Source organism: Phaenicophaeus curvirostris, chromosome 1 (genome assembly GCF_032191515.1).
Source record: "Phaenicophaeus curvirostris isolate KB17595 chromosome 1, BPBGC_Pcur_1.0, whole genome shotgun sequence".
NCBI classification, from domain to species: Eukaryota; Metazoa; Chordata; class Aves; order Cuculiformes; family Cuculidae; genus Phaenicophaeus; species Phaenicophaeus curvirostris.
In genome coordinates this window covers 72,126,812-72,141,960 of record NC_091392.1, presented here as the reverse complement: position 1 = coordinate 72,141,960, position 15,149 = coordinate 72,126,812, and the positions used below count along the sequence as shown (strand labels likewise).

The window sequence follows — 15,149 nt, the reverse complement described above, 5'->3', positions numbered from 1 at the left end:
ATAAATAGAGCTGACTCCTACCACCGAAGACTATTGTATAACAGGAATAGCACATGCTTTCTATTCAGGTAATTTGTTAGGGCTAATATACTAGGTACTAATAAGCAGAGTAGCCTCTTTCCCTTCCTGATGCACTCTGCTCTGCCTGCTTTGAACCATGAACAAAACAGCAATAAAAATCCTTCATAAGTTTGCAAGTGACACCTTCGAGAGAGAATCTGGGTGATGATAATCATTTAGCATGCAGTTCTGAGACATGAAGTTTACATTTCTCACAGCAAAACCCAACTACCTTCTTCTTAAGTGAATAAAACAATTAATAGCTGTATGAAACGTACTTGCTCCAGTGAACTCTACCCTCCAGTGTCTGCATCTCTCCCAATACAGCAAGAAGAAGTGATGACTTGCCACAGCCAACTTGACCCACAATCATTGTCATCTGACCTATGATAATAATAAAAAACACATTTTCAAAAAAGAAAAAAAACTCAATTCCACTCAAATCCATAAGGCCCTGAAATAGTTGATTAAATTTGTTAGCATCCGCTATATAAATGGCCAATATTGTATGCATTCATCTATGGAAATATACATTAAGTGACAGTGTAAGTACACACTAATCTCTGAAGGAATGAGGCTATTGCTTTGACAGATATTATACATTGTGTGAGAGTGTGTTACTTTATGGAAGTTATTTAGGGTCAAATGATATAAAGTGAGAAATCCATGAAAACTTGAGCCAATCTAAAAAGTGACTCCAAATGAAAGACCTATTTACTCTTTTCTGCTTTGCTTTCCTCCTCCTTCCTCCACCACCACTTACCCACCTCCAGTTCTACTCTGTAGCGACAATAGTGCTTCTCACATCTTCCTGTAAATTAATCGAACTCATTAACTATTCTAGTTAGTACATTTGCCAGGCAAGATTCTTGCCAGCTAGGAAGTTAATGGTCTTATTCCTTCTAAAGGAGACAAACTCTTAGCAGGCTCACCTAGGTTGTAAACTCCTTAGAGCAAAGATCTGCTGCTGGTGTTGTATGTTAACACCAGGCCAGCACAAATAAGTATTTATTCCTGTCTAGGACATCTAATCCTACAGTGAAGCAAGTGATATAGACTTTGGAATTATCTCTAGTGCTCTGCGATTACTTGGTAACTGTGTGACATATATGATGTGTCAACCTAATGTAATAAGGCAGCATTAGGGATTTTACAGTAGTACTAGTAGTAGTAGTACTGCTACTAGTACTAGTAGTAATATTACTACTACTACTACTAGTAGTAGTAGTAACTACTACTACTACTAGTAGTAGTATTACTACTACTAGTAGTAGTAGTAGTAATAATAATAATATGAAGTTGCTACTTTTGGAACTTGCTATGGAAATGACAGGAGCTCAACTGGCCAAAAAGAAATTAATTGAGGATTTCATGGCAAACTGCATGAGGCTCAAGGAATTCTGTGAGACAAAAATAGTTGTGAACTTGGAGACTATGTTGACGAAGGATAGGAGAATAATAATATATGACTGCTGTGTCCCAGTGCACTCACTGGTAGCCACTGCTGGAAATAACATACTGACTTAGATGGACACTTGGTTTGAATGAATCTAGAGTTCTCCCTCTTTCTTTTTTTTTATTAAAAATAATGCTGAAAATTTTTTGCAACCACCTTCTTCGTATTTATTTTTATTCTTAATTTTGTCCCTGCTGTTATAGAAACTAAATAAACTATATATATGTATAAAGCCATGTCATTTTATTGTTTATTTACATTACTTTAGATTAATGTATACCTATATGACCAATCCAATAAATGACCTTTTATATATTATAAACCTTTACTTTTTCTTAGGAAGATCTAAATGTGTGGGTTTGTGTTCTTCACAACACCAAGAAATGGAATTAGAATGATATTGCATTTTTCATTTTTAATGTGTGCATGTATCCTACCTGTTGGAATTCTGATGTTTATGTTGGACAATGTAGCTAAACCACTTCCCCATGAAAAGTATCCATTGGTCACCTACAAAATAATTACCATATGTCAGGTATATAAATACATGAGGGAAGAAGAGTAGAATGTCTACTTTGGATTAAAAATATGTTACTAAAATAAATCTGTTATCAATGAAACACAAAAAAAAAAAAGATAGCAAGTTAGGTCTGTAAAATTTCCAGCTCAGAAAAGTTTGCTAATAAGAAAAGTTATATATGCAAATATTTATACTGTACGAAATGCAATAAAGGGATGATCTCAAGTTGAACTCTACCAAAAATATAAGATTAAAGACTAATAATAATGATCACAAGATCTCACAAGTGACAATCTAAATAGCATAGCTTATCAAGGAATGAATAATTCTGTCTGTTGTAATATATGGACAATTGTGAATGGATTCCCAAAGCACAAACTGAGCATTCACAAGGCTTATGCTGTACATAATGTTCCCCCATGTACGCTAGCTCTTTTGTACTTCCTTTGGAGTTGACAGGACCATGAAACATGCTTTTCATAGAGCACGAGGATATATGTTGGGAAAATTTGGTCAACATTACTTAAAATAATGTCATAATAAATATTAAAAAATTATTCAAAAGTTTTGCTCTTGGTTCTAGGAGTGAAAGAGAAGTGCATGAAGGGAAAAGCTAAAAATATTTTTTCCATATCAGGTTATTTAGTCTCTGTTCCTTTAGATTCATGATGTCTGTTTCCTTAGAAGACAGAGAATCACTATAAAGAGCTGGTCTGTAGTGAATTCTTCTCACTTTACTTTTGGCTAAATTGCTTATTTGTTTAAGGGCTTGTTATTGAACAAGTTGCCTTTGAAAGAATGGCATCAATTCAGCACTATTGTTGCAGCAGGACCTGCTCCTCATAAAGAATGAGACGTTGTTTTCAAACCACCTTGATTGCAACATCATCTATCTCCACAGGACGCATGAGCTTCCTTGTTGGCTGTTCATAGCTTTCAAGCTGATACCTCAGGGGCTGCCTTCTATTGATGGCCTTGGTGTGCTACATAGTGAAATGAGGAAAGGAGAAGAATTGGAATTCTCAAGAGAGCACAGCATTTGTTTCTCTATAAATCAGACAACCCATTCCCTTTCCTCCCACCATTCATCACAAACATGTGTGATAATGCGGACACACTAGTGTGAGGCACATATCGTCATGTTTTAAACATCCTTAACTGAAGGACAGGAGGTGTCTGTTTTTTGGTTTCCCACACATAACCATCACAAATTTCATCTCTGCTATCCTCTTCAAACCATTAGGTAAGTCTGCTCTACCTAAAGTACATCCAAACAAAGTTGTGTCAGTAAAAATGTAATGAATACAGACTTACCAGTTTGATTCTTGGAAGTAAAGCTGCAGGAGCAAGAAACATCAAACTAGCTTAAGCAGAGTACTTCACTAATATGTAATAGTGATTGTGGATATAACTCATTCAGAGCTACCTGTGGTATTTGTAAGTGCCACTGGATTGATCTGAATTGGTGTAATTTTAGTGATCCCTTAGAGCTGGGCTGTCTACAGTGCACGATTTCACTTTTCCAGATATTACCTTTATTTTTCCCTCTCCTCATCAGTAGACTTTGTCTGTTTCTTTCTGTAGGGCTTGGCAAAAGGTGGGCAAGAGAAGCAAAACAAATGCTGAAAAAACTTCATTTTTGTTTCCTTTATTATAGTTGCTAAGCCAGAAAAATGAGAAAAACTTGGTTTCAGCTTGGCAAACTAATTTAATTCAGCTCAAAATAAATCATATTTTATGCTAATGTTTTCCATTTCCTGTCTTCAAGTTTCAGTCACCTTTCAAGTGATACAGTCTTTCTGACACAGTTGAAAAACATCAAAATGAAAAAAATATCTTTTCCCAAATCATCCCCCTGTGTTTTTTTACCTTCAAATTTTACTCAAATTCATGCCATGATTAGCACTTCAGAAACAATATTTTGGAATGAATTCCTATTTCACAAATTCTGGTGTTGTTTTTCCCACCTCCAATTCTGAATTTCCCAGAGCAGGAATTGCTCCTCCTTAAAGATGCCAAACATATGATGGGTTTTACTGTAAATAAACAGCACAAACCCCAAAACCTTGGGAAATGCACCTGGGCCTTCTATAAAGACTGAGAAGGACAAATTTGAATCATGTGTAAATGCATTGGTGTGTTATAGGGTTTTTGTTACTACTGGCACTTCAGCAATGCTTAAATGTGTTTGAGGGCCTTTATGTCATAGAAACACAGAGATCTTGACAGAAGAGGCAAAACTGGGCAATGTTAGAGTCAGGCTAGAAGGCAAGACTCCCAGGCCCTATCAGCCAGCCCATTGGCCATGTACAGGGCTATATGGACTCCTTTGAAACTCAGTGTTGTAAAATAGAACTTACAAGTCCTGTGTGCTTCTTACAGGATTCATAAGCTACAGAGCTATCCCCACCTCTCCAGCTGTCATCTCCAATCTCATCACTCAGGAGAAACTCATTCAGCTTCTGTACACTTGAAAGAAAACAGGATAGTGAGTTAAATAAACCCAGGTTTCCATGAGCACATTTCAATTCTTGTGCAGTCCAGACAGCAGGATGTATCAGAATTGTTCCAAAAGAAGTTCATGGGATACTTTTGGTTTCCTATTGGACTGTCTGACACCCTCATGGCAAGTGAAAAAATATTAAAGTGGAAGAAGGACATCTGAAAATAACTGAACATCATACTAGTAGCCGGGAATGAAGAGGAGGGCTATTCAAGTGAGTTACACTAGACCTCTGTGGGAATGGTTTCCATCTAGTCAGTCTTCTCTCTTCTGTGCCTTTCTCATATCTACCCACAACGCGGATGCATAAATGAGTCATTCACCCACCTACATCCTCTCAATCTACCAATCCACAAGGTGCATCCTGAACACAGATTTCGCATACACTACATGAAAGCAGGACTGAATTCTGCAAAAAATCAGCACAGCAATGGCCCACCTTGGAGAAATACAGCAAGAGGCCTCCTTGCCTACTACTTAAAACTGTTGCCTGGGAAATATAGCACATGGTTTAATTCATTCTTCAGCACGGAAGGATTTGATTGTCTTTCTGTCCCACTTCCTTTCAGAGTGCCGTAAGCACCTGGGACTGTAATTCTGGGGAAAGGACGAACACAAACACCCATAGGTCATGGCAAAGCTATGTTACTTCACAAAAGCTAAAATCAAGGTGCACTGGGCCAGATACTGAGAAAGCAGAAAGATGTATGAAATCAGGTCAGTGATTTGAATATTAATCTGCAAATAGGAAAGCAGTCCTGTTTCAAGGCCTGTCTGAGTATTTTGTATGAAATTATTAATTCATGTTCAAGCCGCTGAGATACTGGTTAGCAAGAAAGCATGTTATTGTCATTGTTTACTTTTGAGTATACCTGTTGCTATCTCCTCTTTTGAAAGGAAAATTTTTGTGTCTAACTCCCACATCAGAATTTCAGTCTTCAGTAAGTGTATCAAGTAAGAACTTATCTTCATGTAGAAGCCAGAAGACCTTGTTTTGGTCATCTGCTCAAGAAGACATCAACCATCATACTGCATTTGAATGAAAACAGGCACCCTCAAAAGCTTCCATTGTACTAGAAGTACTCTTTGCAATATAATGGAGATCCTGACCAAAGAATAAGCACTTAATTTTAACACAAACAAATGTATACTCATAGACATATATTTGATTGATTGCAGAGCCATGGAGAGGTCAAGTGTGCATTGTTCTCTTTGAGAGTATATGCTCATGGGAAAAAGGTGTTAGGAAATAAATTTTCCAAAGAGTAATGTTCATTCTGGTAAATATGGTCTTTAAATAATGTCCTGTGGGGTGGCCAGCAGTGCTAAGGAAAATGTACACACCATTTTGATATCAGGACTATGCTAAACATGGTGCAGAGATGTAGGGACTGGGATGATTTATAAAGGAGACTTGAGATGTTCCACGTGTCAGAAATCACATAGAGAATATTTCTCACGTGGGCACACTACTACTTTGATAAAAATAAACACTATTTAATTTTTTTTTTTTTCTAAAGTAAGTATGGTACCGGCAAATGACAGCAGTGGAGCCTGAAGTCCCTTTGACTGCTATTTCTTATTGTTGTTACACACCAAAAAGAGACAGTGGCAGCAGCAATGTGGTACTTAGCCAATGTCTCTCAGTCTTGGCAAGAAAGAACTAAGTTTCTGGGTAGGAAGGTCAGTTCTTAGTTCAGTCTTCACATCCTGCTAGCGCTTGGTATCTGACACGTTACTGCCAGTCAGGTGTCAGTTTGTGCCTCTTGGGACATCTTGGCAGCAAGTATGTCTACACAATTGCCCCCTGGCCCTTTCCATACCCACTGACACAACAGTCAAAAGTCTGAAATTTGACTTGCTACCAGCCATCTTGCTTGAGATTAGGTATAGCCCATCATGAAAGACGTTGTTCTGTCAGGCTATTTGCTGAAATAAATACCTGGAACATATTAGTTTCTGATGAAGCAAAACATTTTATAAGTTCCTTCTACTGCTTTTAAAAAAAGCTTTTCCACTACCAACACCCTTGCTGTCCTGCCACACAGATCCCTAATGCTCACAGACTAAACTCCCACATATGAATTGCCACGCTTCCTCTCCTGCATCTGTTTACTTCCATTCAGGGGAACAGCTGGTCCTCTTTAAGAGAAGCCCTGTAGGGCTCAGTTTTCCTTAAGCAATTAGTCTTTCAGTGTCCAGTGTTTTTCCATCCACTCTCTTTCCTTAGAGTCCATGCCAGTGCTCAACAATGAGAGACAGGACAATACTAACTTCTCACTTAAAGCAAAATGCACCCTTTGTGGAGGTACAGTTAAGCCAGTTGCTCTCCTTTGCATCAACAAGGCCAGTCTTACTAGACAGCTTCATGGCAGTCTCTCATCTCCCTCTGTGTTGACTGAAAAAGTACTGGGATGGTGGGTGGGAAGAAAGAGAGCATATCTCAAGGAAGGACAGTCCAGCTCTGAATCCGAATTGTCAGACTTGGTGAAATGAAAAGACTAGAGCATTTCTTTGTCTCTGTATCATGTGATTAAAAAAAAAAAAAAGTTTACTTTGATTTCTCTTGTATTTCAAACATTGGAGTCCCACCTCTAAATCTTCTTCTACATGAGCAGGCAGAAACAACCTTTTTCTCCAGCACCCTCCCTGCTGAATTACTGAATGTAGATGTTCAAGAGTGAGAGAAACTAGAGGGAGCATTTACCTTATTATAGCCTTGACTGCGAAACGAACCACAGTGGAGAGCAGGAACAGTGGTGTGACCAGGATGTGAAACAATGACAGTGATGCAAAGGCCTGGGCAGGCTGCAGCGGCTTGTCATTGGTGTAAGCGTAGGTCACAAATGTCTGTCACATCAGGAAAATAGCGTGTCAGGATAAAGACTCTTGAAGAAGATGGACAAGGACAGCAAGAAAAATATTCTGCTCAACTAATGCAAATAACTATATACCTCAGTTTATTGGGAATCCCACTAAACTGAAGAGAAAGATGTCTTCTATTAAAGTGAAAAAGATTTTAAAAACGTGCCAACGATTTCAAGAGATTTGCACATTTAAGAGTTTAAAAATTTTCTTTGTAAAATCAAAGCATTTAGTTTTCTAAAGTTTTGTAATTTACTTCAGAGATTAGAGAAAGCACACAAACCAGAAAACTAAATAAGAATCTAATAAATCTTTTGGGTTTTTTTCACAGATGCAGAACTATGGTCATATTTCATCTAAGCCTGGTACAGGCTGTCAGCATACTCTGAGTAATACCCTTAGAATCTGGTCTCTGAAGACTCCTTACTGACCAGCATGCCATAGTTCCTCTAGTGCATTAGGCTGAGATATAAACCTGGCCAGAATACAAGCAAAATTAATTTCTCCTTAAACTGCAGAATAACTTCTTCTGAAAACAGAAATAGTGTATCATAATGCATTTAGAATGCAAAGAGAATGGCAAAGCCACCCAAAAGTCCTTCAAAATGACATCTTCTCAAAAGTGGATCTTCCTTCAAGCCACAATGGTTTTTTTATTCTTTGTTTCTTTTTTATAGTAAGAATTTACATATCTTTTTGGGTTTACCACTCTAAATCACAGCTGGTGAAAGCTCTGGGAATGGGCACTTCCATTGTCATGCTACCCTACAGTTAGTAGGGGCACATTAACAATGGTGTCCTTTCTTTCTTTCTCCCCCTCTCTTTTTCTCTCCCTTTTTATAAGGAAAATTTGAAAAAAAAAAAATCTTACTGCAAGAACAGCTGCTATTGGTATGGCCGCATTCATAAAAACTGTGAAAATAATAAAATAGGCATCAGATTGTATGAAATAAGAAAAAAACAGATTTGCAATTAGATGTATAGCTCTAAAAGAATCCAGTTATTTCCAGTTCAAGTAAATAAAATTCCCAAAGGAAAATTCAGGGAAGGAAAGAAATTTCCTTCCATGATAGAGACAGATCCTAAACACACAAACAGATAAGCAAAGGAATTATCTTATTTATATACTTTAGTGAACTAGGATAAAAAGTTCAATGTGTGCAATTATTGTACAACACAACTAAAATACTACCCTCTCAGCTCTTCTGCATTACAGAAAATACGTGTTTCAGATACTAATTTATCTCTGCTGTAAATATAGCTGCTAATATTATCTCGAGCCTCGTTACAATAAAGTAACTCCTGGCTGTAATATGATAATGAAGGTGACAGAAAACTTACTAGAAAAAAACATCAACAAGACGTGCTCTGTATTTTCAAGTTTCTGTGTTATATATTTGTCATGCCTTTTTATTTTAATCACATTTCACACACAATTAAAGAAGTGTCATAGTTACAGCTTTGTCTCACTTTAGATGAAGTCAGGAGGAATGCTGACATGAACATGATCCGTTTCTGAGAGCTAAAAACAGTTACTTACTGGAAAGAGAGGTATGAAGTGCAAAAGTTTTGAGACTGGTGAGTTCCTTCATTCTTGTTTCTTCCACACTAGTACAAAATATGTGCTCCCAGGCATACAGCTTTAATAATTTAATGCCTTTTAGTATCTCATTGGTTTTCTTTAATCTCTCAGTAGAATAGTCCTTAATTTAAAAAGAAAACAAGGGTAAGAAATTTATAAGGGTTTGTAGTTTTAATAAGAATGCTCTTTTCCCTTCAGTTCTGTTGTAAAATTCATTAAAGATTTATAATTTTGTTTATTCAGGATTTTGTACAGGACTTCTGTTGTCATACTGAGTAAAACAATATATAATTTTGTGTTCTTTGGAGATATCAAAGTGATTATATTCATGAGAGGAAATTATGTGACTCTGTTCTGAGAAGAAAAATAAAGCAAAACAAAAACACTTCAAACAGATGGCAAAACTCAGGGAGATGGATTACTAGGTCAATGGTGTCTATAAAAATAGACATATGGTATGTGTGTAACTGCTGATACAAGATTCCTTCTGGGTTCCATACACAATGGTCATAAATATAGGTGAGAAGTTCATTGACATAGTAAGTTAATTGTCCCTCACTAGAAAACAGTAATTATAGGTTTTGGTAGAATCATAATCCAAAAGATGTCACCAGTCAAAGAACTCAGAAAAGGCAAAAAAAAGATTCAGATTATTTCTGAAATTATGCAAGGATAAATTCTCTGTTGATATAAATTGGCACAACTGAACAGAACTGAAGTGTGCTAAAGATTAGATCCACATGATTTGCTTACTGAATATTAAGATAACAAGGATCTTTAAATATTTGAAGACTCAAACATCAAAGGCTGTTTTAAAAGGTTCAAGGATCATGAGAATAAAGTTAAAAATTAAACAAAGCATCAGAAAACTTTTCTAATTGGTGAACTAAACCAGACATGAAAATAAACTTACTGAAGAACTGAAGAATGTACAATAGATAGCAATCCAGCAATGCCAGCCTACTTGTAAGGAACATCAGAGCCTGAAGTGAGAGCATGAAGTTTCCAGCCATTTCAGAGGGGGATTGTACACATTCTTTAATACTGTCCCCCTTTAATTTATCAGTCATTTGTACTGTTTGCTAATATCCCATTAAGTAGAGTATCTGAATGTATGAAGAACACCCTTTCATGGAATTGAATTCAGATCAAATCATGCTACCTCAGTGAAGAATGCTCTCTGCAGAGAAGGCAAGTTGAGGCCCACGTACTTGTTTCAGATTATTGCGTGACAAATATTAGGAAGGATGAGATACTGAGCCACAGAGAAACAGAAAGGGAGGGATAATGGAATTAAGCGACAGCTTCCCCAAACCTTCACAATGAATAACAAGAACCTTTAGTTCCCTATTCTCATTTCTGGACCACAAATGATACTGAAACAAGTTACTTACAAGCGTGCTTTTCTGAGCCTCAGCCAACTTTGTAGCTATGAAGTACTGTATTGGAGCTAATAGTACAATGACAGCAGCACCGACCAAGGCACTCACTCCAAGTAAATTATAGAGAAGAATCACACCCATTATTATCTATAAAGAAAGAAATAACAAAGAAAAAAAAAAGTAGATTTCAATTTCAATATGCCAGAATGATAGCAAGAAAAAGAATATTTATTTTTCTAGTAAACAGTTAAATGGTTCACAGGAATCAGCTGAGCCCATACTTCTGAAGGTCATGTTTGGAAAGTGTGGGAAATGAATCCAGAAGCCTTTATTTTTCACATTAACTCCCTAGTTTACATTAGTGCCTGATAGTCCTAATTCCAGACAGGGTTTTGCTCTTGATAACAGTCCGTAATTTATGGATGCACAACATATTTTCTAAGATTCACTGCAATCTTCAGCGGGCTGTGGCAATATCGGCTCACACTGGAAAGTTCAGTATTTGCTACAAGTTGTTCTACTCGAGGAGAAGGCATCCTTGACAACTATTGTTTCTTGGGACATCCCTTGAAGTTCAAGTCCTTTGCATAAGGCAAGACAGAACAGTCCCACCACGTTTTCCAGAGTGGTACAGTTACAAACCAGCTCATAGTTACCAAGGATCGGTTTCTTCCATCTTTTTTTCCAAAAAGCAGCCAATTGAGTTAATCAGGCAGAAAGACATATTGCCACAACATCACTGTCATTGCTATCAGTTGCATAATACTTTAAGAAATAAATAGTAAGCATTCTCCTTTGAATTTTATCATTGGAGCAGAGGTGGAAGGTAATCACTATGATTGCTAGAGCTAAAGAGCAGAAGAAGCCCTCTATAGTCTAGGCCACTAGTGATCACTCACCAAGTTCTTCAGTAGGGGAAAATTCATGGGTGATGCTATGTTCATTCCCAGACAGAGCTATGGCTGAGCTACCTCTTTGATCCCTGTCTCCTGATTGCTTGAGCGTGAACTACAGGAACCCGAAAAATCATCAGAAGCGTCCTCAAACAAGCCTTTTACAGCAGGAGTGAGGAAGGCCATTATATTTCTACAGTGGCTGAGACAGAGACTTTAATAAAGAGACAAATAAGCGGTGAGTTTAGGCTACATATAATAATTCACTAGACACAGGAAGCAAACCAGCAGGAATCATTTAATAGCATTCAAAGAATTAACAGCAACACTTCCAAATAAACCTGGATACAAACAGTAACTAAAAATTAAACCCTTTGTACTATTTCTAACTTCAGTTACCATGCAAACTTCTTTCTACACTATTTTATGACTCTCTAAGCCGCACTCAATCCTAAAATAGACACATAAACCCAATATTTGTTTGCATTAGTAGTATTAATATTACTCACTATTATAGTAGATTATTGATATCTATAGTTCCCAGAGTTTCAGCAAAGCAGATCTTCTGTATGAGTGGCTTCTACCCATTTTTAATTTTTTTTTAATTTCAGCAGGATCACCCATACATAAGGATGATGCCAATCTTACCCAAGCTAAAATTCTGAAGGTGCCAAAGGAGTCCAAGCTTCATGGAAAATCAGCATGGCTTAGGTCATTAAGTCATTTAGCACTTCTAAAGATTTTTCTCAAGCTAATATTTTTTACCTTTCCTTCCTACAGATTTGGCTGCAGATCCTTCCTAGCTTGTTAAGTACCAGATATTTACAACAACTAAGTTTGTTTAGATGAAGGTTACTCTGAGCAATTCATGCAGCGCACTGCCAGTGCTGCTGTCCATCAGTGAGAATGATTCAGTTGCTTTTTGCTCCTGCCACAGAACACAGTTAAAAGTAGGCATTGCAAATGCAATACTTGTTGCTAGTCAGAAGCCTGTGCTGCTGTCATGTGGCAGAAATAAAAGCACTGACTTGTGTCAGTAGTGGAAGAAATATGAGCAGGGAAAGGAAGACAGGTCACCATTCTTAAAGTCACAGACCATATCCTTGAAATGGAAATACCGCTCAAAAAACATTTCTCTTTACTGGCCCTCGGAAATAAAGCCTCTCAGTCCTTGAAGGAGATGATGAGACATATTTCCTTTTGCTAGTCCTCCTGACAAATAAGTGGAAATTCCAGGTTCATCTCTGGATTTTGCAGTGGTCTCACAGACATATACTCTTTTCAACCAGGTTGGAGGATTTCTGAAATCAGGCCCTTACTTTGATGCCCTACCTGAACAGGCATTGCCCACAGATTGGGGCACAGGAACAAGAACCACATTAATTGGTTTGTTTCTATGGCCACCAAATTATTGATTTGTCCCAACGTCATCTCTCCCATGGACAAGTTGGATGTGGAAAGCCTCAGGATCTTATTATATATCATCGCCTGCGAAAAAGGAATAAAATGGAAGATATGAAAACAAAATAAGTATAAAACAACAGTAGTAGCAGGACATTTCATACTGCAGTATCAGTCTTTACCTAAGATAGCCCTTCTCCCAGTCTCTCACCTGAGACAGAGAGAGAGATGGAGAATGAGTGAGAGAAAGCACAAGACAGAGAACTGACTTTAAAAAACTCCAATTCCTCCTAAAAGGTTTGTTGCTTAACGCAGACCTAAAATAGAACACAATGACAACAAAACATAAAAATTTAGGAATTTTAGGAAAAAATGTTTTTTGAAGAAACATTTGGTGAGTGTGCTTTTCTGTGACACCGTCAGAGATCTTTGTTTCTGATAAGATAGTTAAACTCATGCTGTGAAGTTTTGATCAGAGACAGTATGTATTCCTTTGCGTTTCTCTCCTTTACCTGGCCATCTACTTCCATAAAATTTATGCGAGCTTAACAAGTTTAAAATTAATCGAGGCTTATAGCTACCAGAATTTTAAAAACAAAAATTGTGAGCCAGGTTCACATTTATGACCAAATATCAAACACTGCAGCTTCAAGTAAGTTTTTTAAATAATTTGTGCTCTTTTCCTGTTTTGTCCATGAGGAAGGTGGATCTGCAAAATTAATCAGAAATGACTACAGAGCATGGTGAATTACATCGGCTGCATATGGCCCTAAGAATCTCTACTTTGGCAAGTGGGAGTCACAAAAGGACGAGGAAATAATAAGGTACTCTTTCTTCATCAAGTCTGTACTGCCTGTCCTGGGAGAAGGCATAAAATGTTTGAAACAGCTACATCAATCACAGTGCACATAAAAGCTTTCATGCCGAAATGATATTCCTATGCTTACACCCAGCAAAACATCAGATCCAGCTTCTGGTTTGCACACACAGCTACTGCTGTCCATGGAGTCTGGTCTGTGAAGATCTCTGGTACAACCCACCCACATTCTGAGCTGGACCTGCTGGCTCCAGTTCATAAACATGACTTTAACAGAGGGTTAACGGATGCTGATTTGGGAGAGACAGTTTTGAAGATGAATCTCTCCTGTCCCATCCCACAGAGTTCTGTGCAAAAGGCTATAAATATTAAGAATCACTACTCATGATACATGGTCAATGTTCCCACAAAACATAACTCAGCCAAAGATACTCTGCAGATGACTTTGTTCAGAGTCAGCAGAAGTAACCTCATAAACAAATGAACAAAGTAGATGCAGAGCCAAAACAACACTGTTTATCTTCATATACGTAACGTCATCTGCAAAGAGATATTCTTACATGCGCAGAGTGGGTACCATTGTCTATGTTAGTATGATGGTTTTAGCTTTTAGTAAAAGGAATTGCTGCTATTAGTTTGACTGTGTCAGTTGTACTATTTTTTCCAGTTTTCTGTTTAAAAATATAGTGCATCTCTTCTTTCAAACAATTGTTGACTGAGTTTTCAGGTAAAGAACAAGCCAAATGAAAGTACGAAGCTAGAGCTATTAGTCAGTTTTTGGGTAGATCATGAGAACATCTTTGCTCACCAGTAATGCACCTCGTAGGTTGATGCCAGTTTCCGTAGTCACATAGTAGGATGCTTGCAGGAATGTCCTCTGCAAGATAAGGGCCAGAAAGAGAAGAACTGCCAAAACATAAACATTCCTGAGGAATTCCTCTGATGAAAGATATGAATTTGCAGAATCCTTCACCTGAAAAGAAAGGAAAAGAATTTGAAAGTGGCATAGGATGGACTGCGTGTTCTTGACCTACTGGAAAAAAAGAAATCCAGTCATTGCATTATAATAAAAAGCATTGATGGCATTATGGGGGAGTTATGGAAATCAGATTTCTCACTGTCCTATATATCAAGATCATTTGGGTACAAATTACATAACTTGTTTATATTGCAAAGACTTAGGATCTTAACTTCTGGCAGTTCTAAAATGAATTTGTTTCAGCAGGAAAGGGACAATGAGATCACCATATTTGCCTTAGCTTCAGTTTCTCCATCACGTTTTGATGATTTGTGGGATAGAAATGCTAGTCAGTAGAAAATAAAGCTCATTCCACCAGCATCATGAATTAGCTACAAGAAAATATTTTTTACCATATTGGATAATTTACTTATGTCGTACTTTTATATTATGGAAAAAAATCCCTCTAGAAATTCCCTCTAGTCTTTGATACCTGTGAATTCTGAATAAAACAAGAATATATATGTCAGTATTCCCCACAAAATGGGGATAATACTTCAAAGGGGCGCAGAATAATCTTGTGAAAATCACTGTTTTTATTTTCATTTTCTAGTTTTTATGTTCACTGTGCTGCTCTGTTTCAGGAAGAAAAGGAAACAAATGTACTGAAATACTGCAAGGAAGGCTGATCCTTTGGTATTTCCGATCCAGT

General features: G+C 37.3%; 1 protein-coding gene across 1 annotated transcript in view; it reads right to left on the bottom strand.

The window, feature by feature from the left end:
• The window catches only part of ABCC9 (ATP binding cassette subfamily C member 9), a 73,805-nt gene that overhangs the window by 35,811 nt on the left and 22,845 nt on the right, over positions 1–15,149 (bottom strand). Inside the window, exons 9-18 of the mRNA XM_069862723.1 lie at positions 14,288–14,452; positions 12,594–12,749; positions 10,381–10,515; positions 8,945–9,107; positions 8,276–8,316; positions 7,247–7,389; positions 4,397–4,505; positions 2,909–3,019; positions 1,954–2,026; positions 339–444 (exon numbers count right to left, since the gene is read on the bottom strand). Coding sequence (XP_069718824.1) covers positions 339–444; positions 1,954–2,026; positions 2,909–3,019; positions 4,397–4,505; positions 7,247–7,389; positions 8,276–8,316; positions 8,945–9,107; positions 10,381–10,515; positions 12,594–12,749; positions 14,288–14,452 — 1,202 coding nt within the window. The remainder of the gene's footprint in view (positions 1–338; positions 445–1,953; positions 2,027–2,908; positions 3,020–4,396; positions 4,506–7,246; positions 7,390–8,275; positions 8,317–8,944; positions 9,108–10,380; positions 10,516–12,593; positions 12,750–14,287; positions 14,453–15,149) is intronic.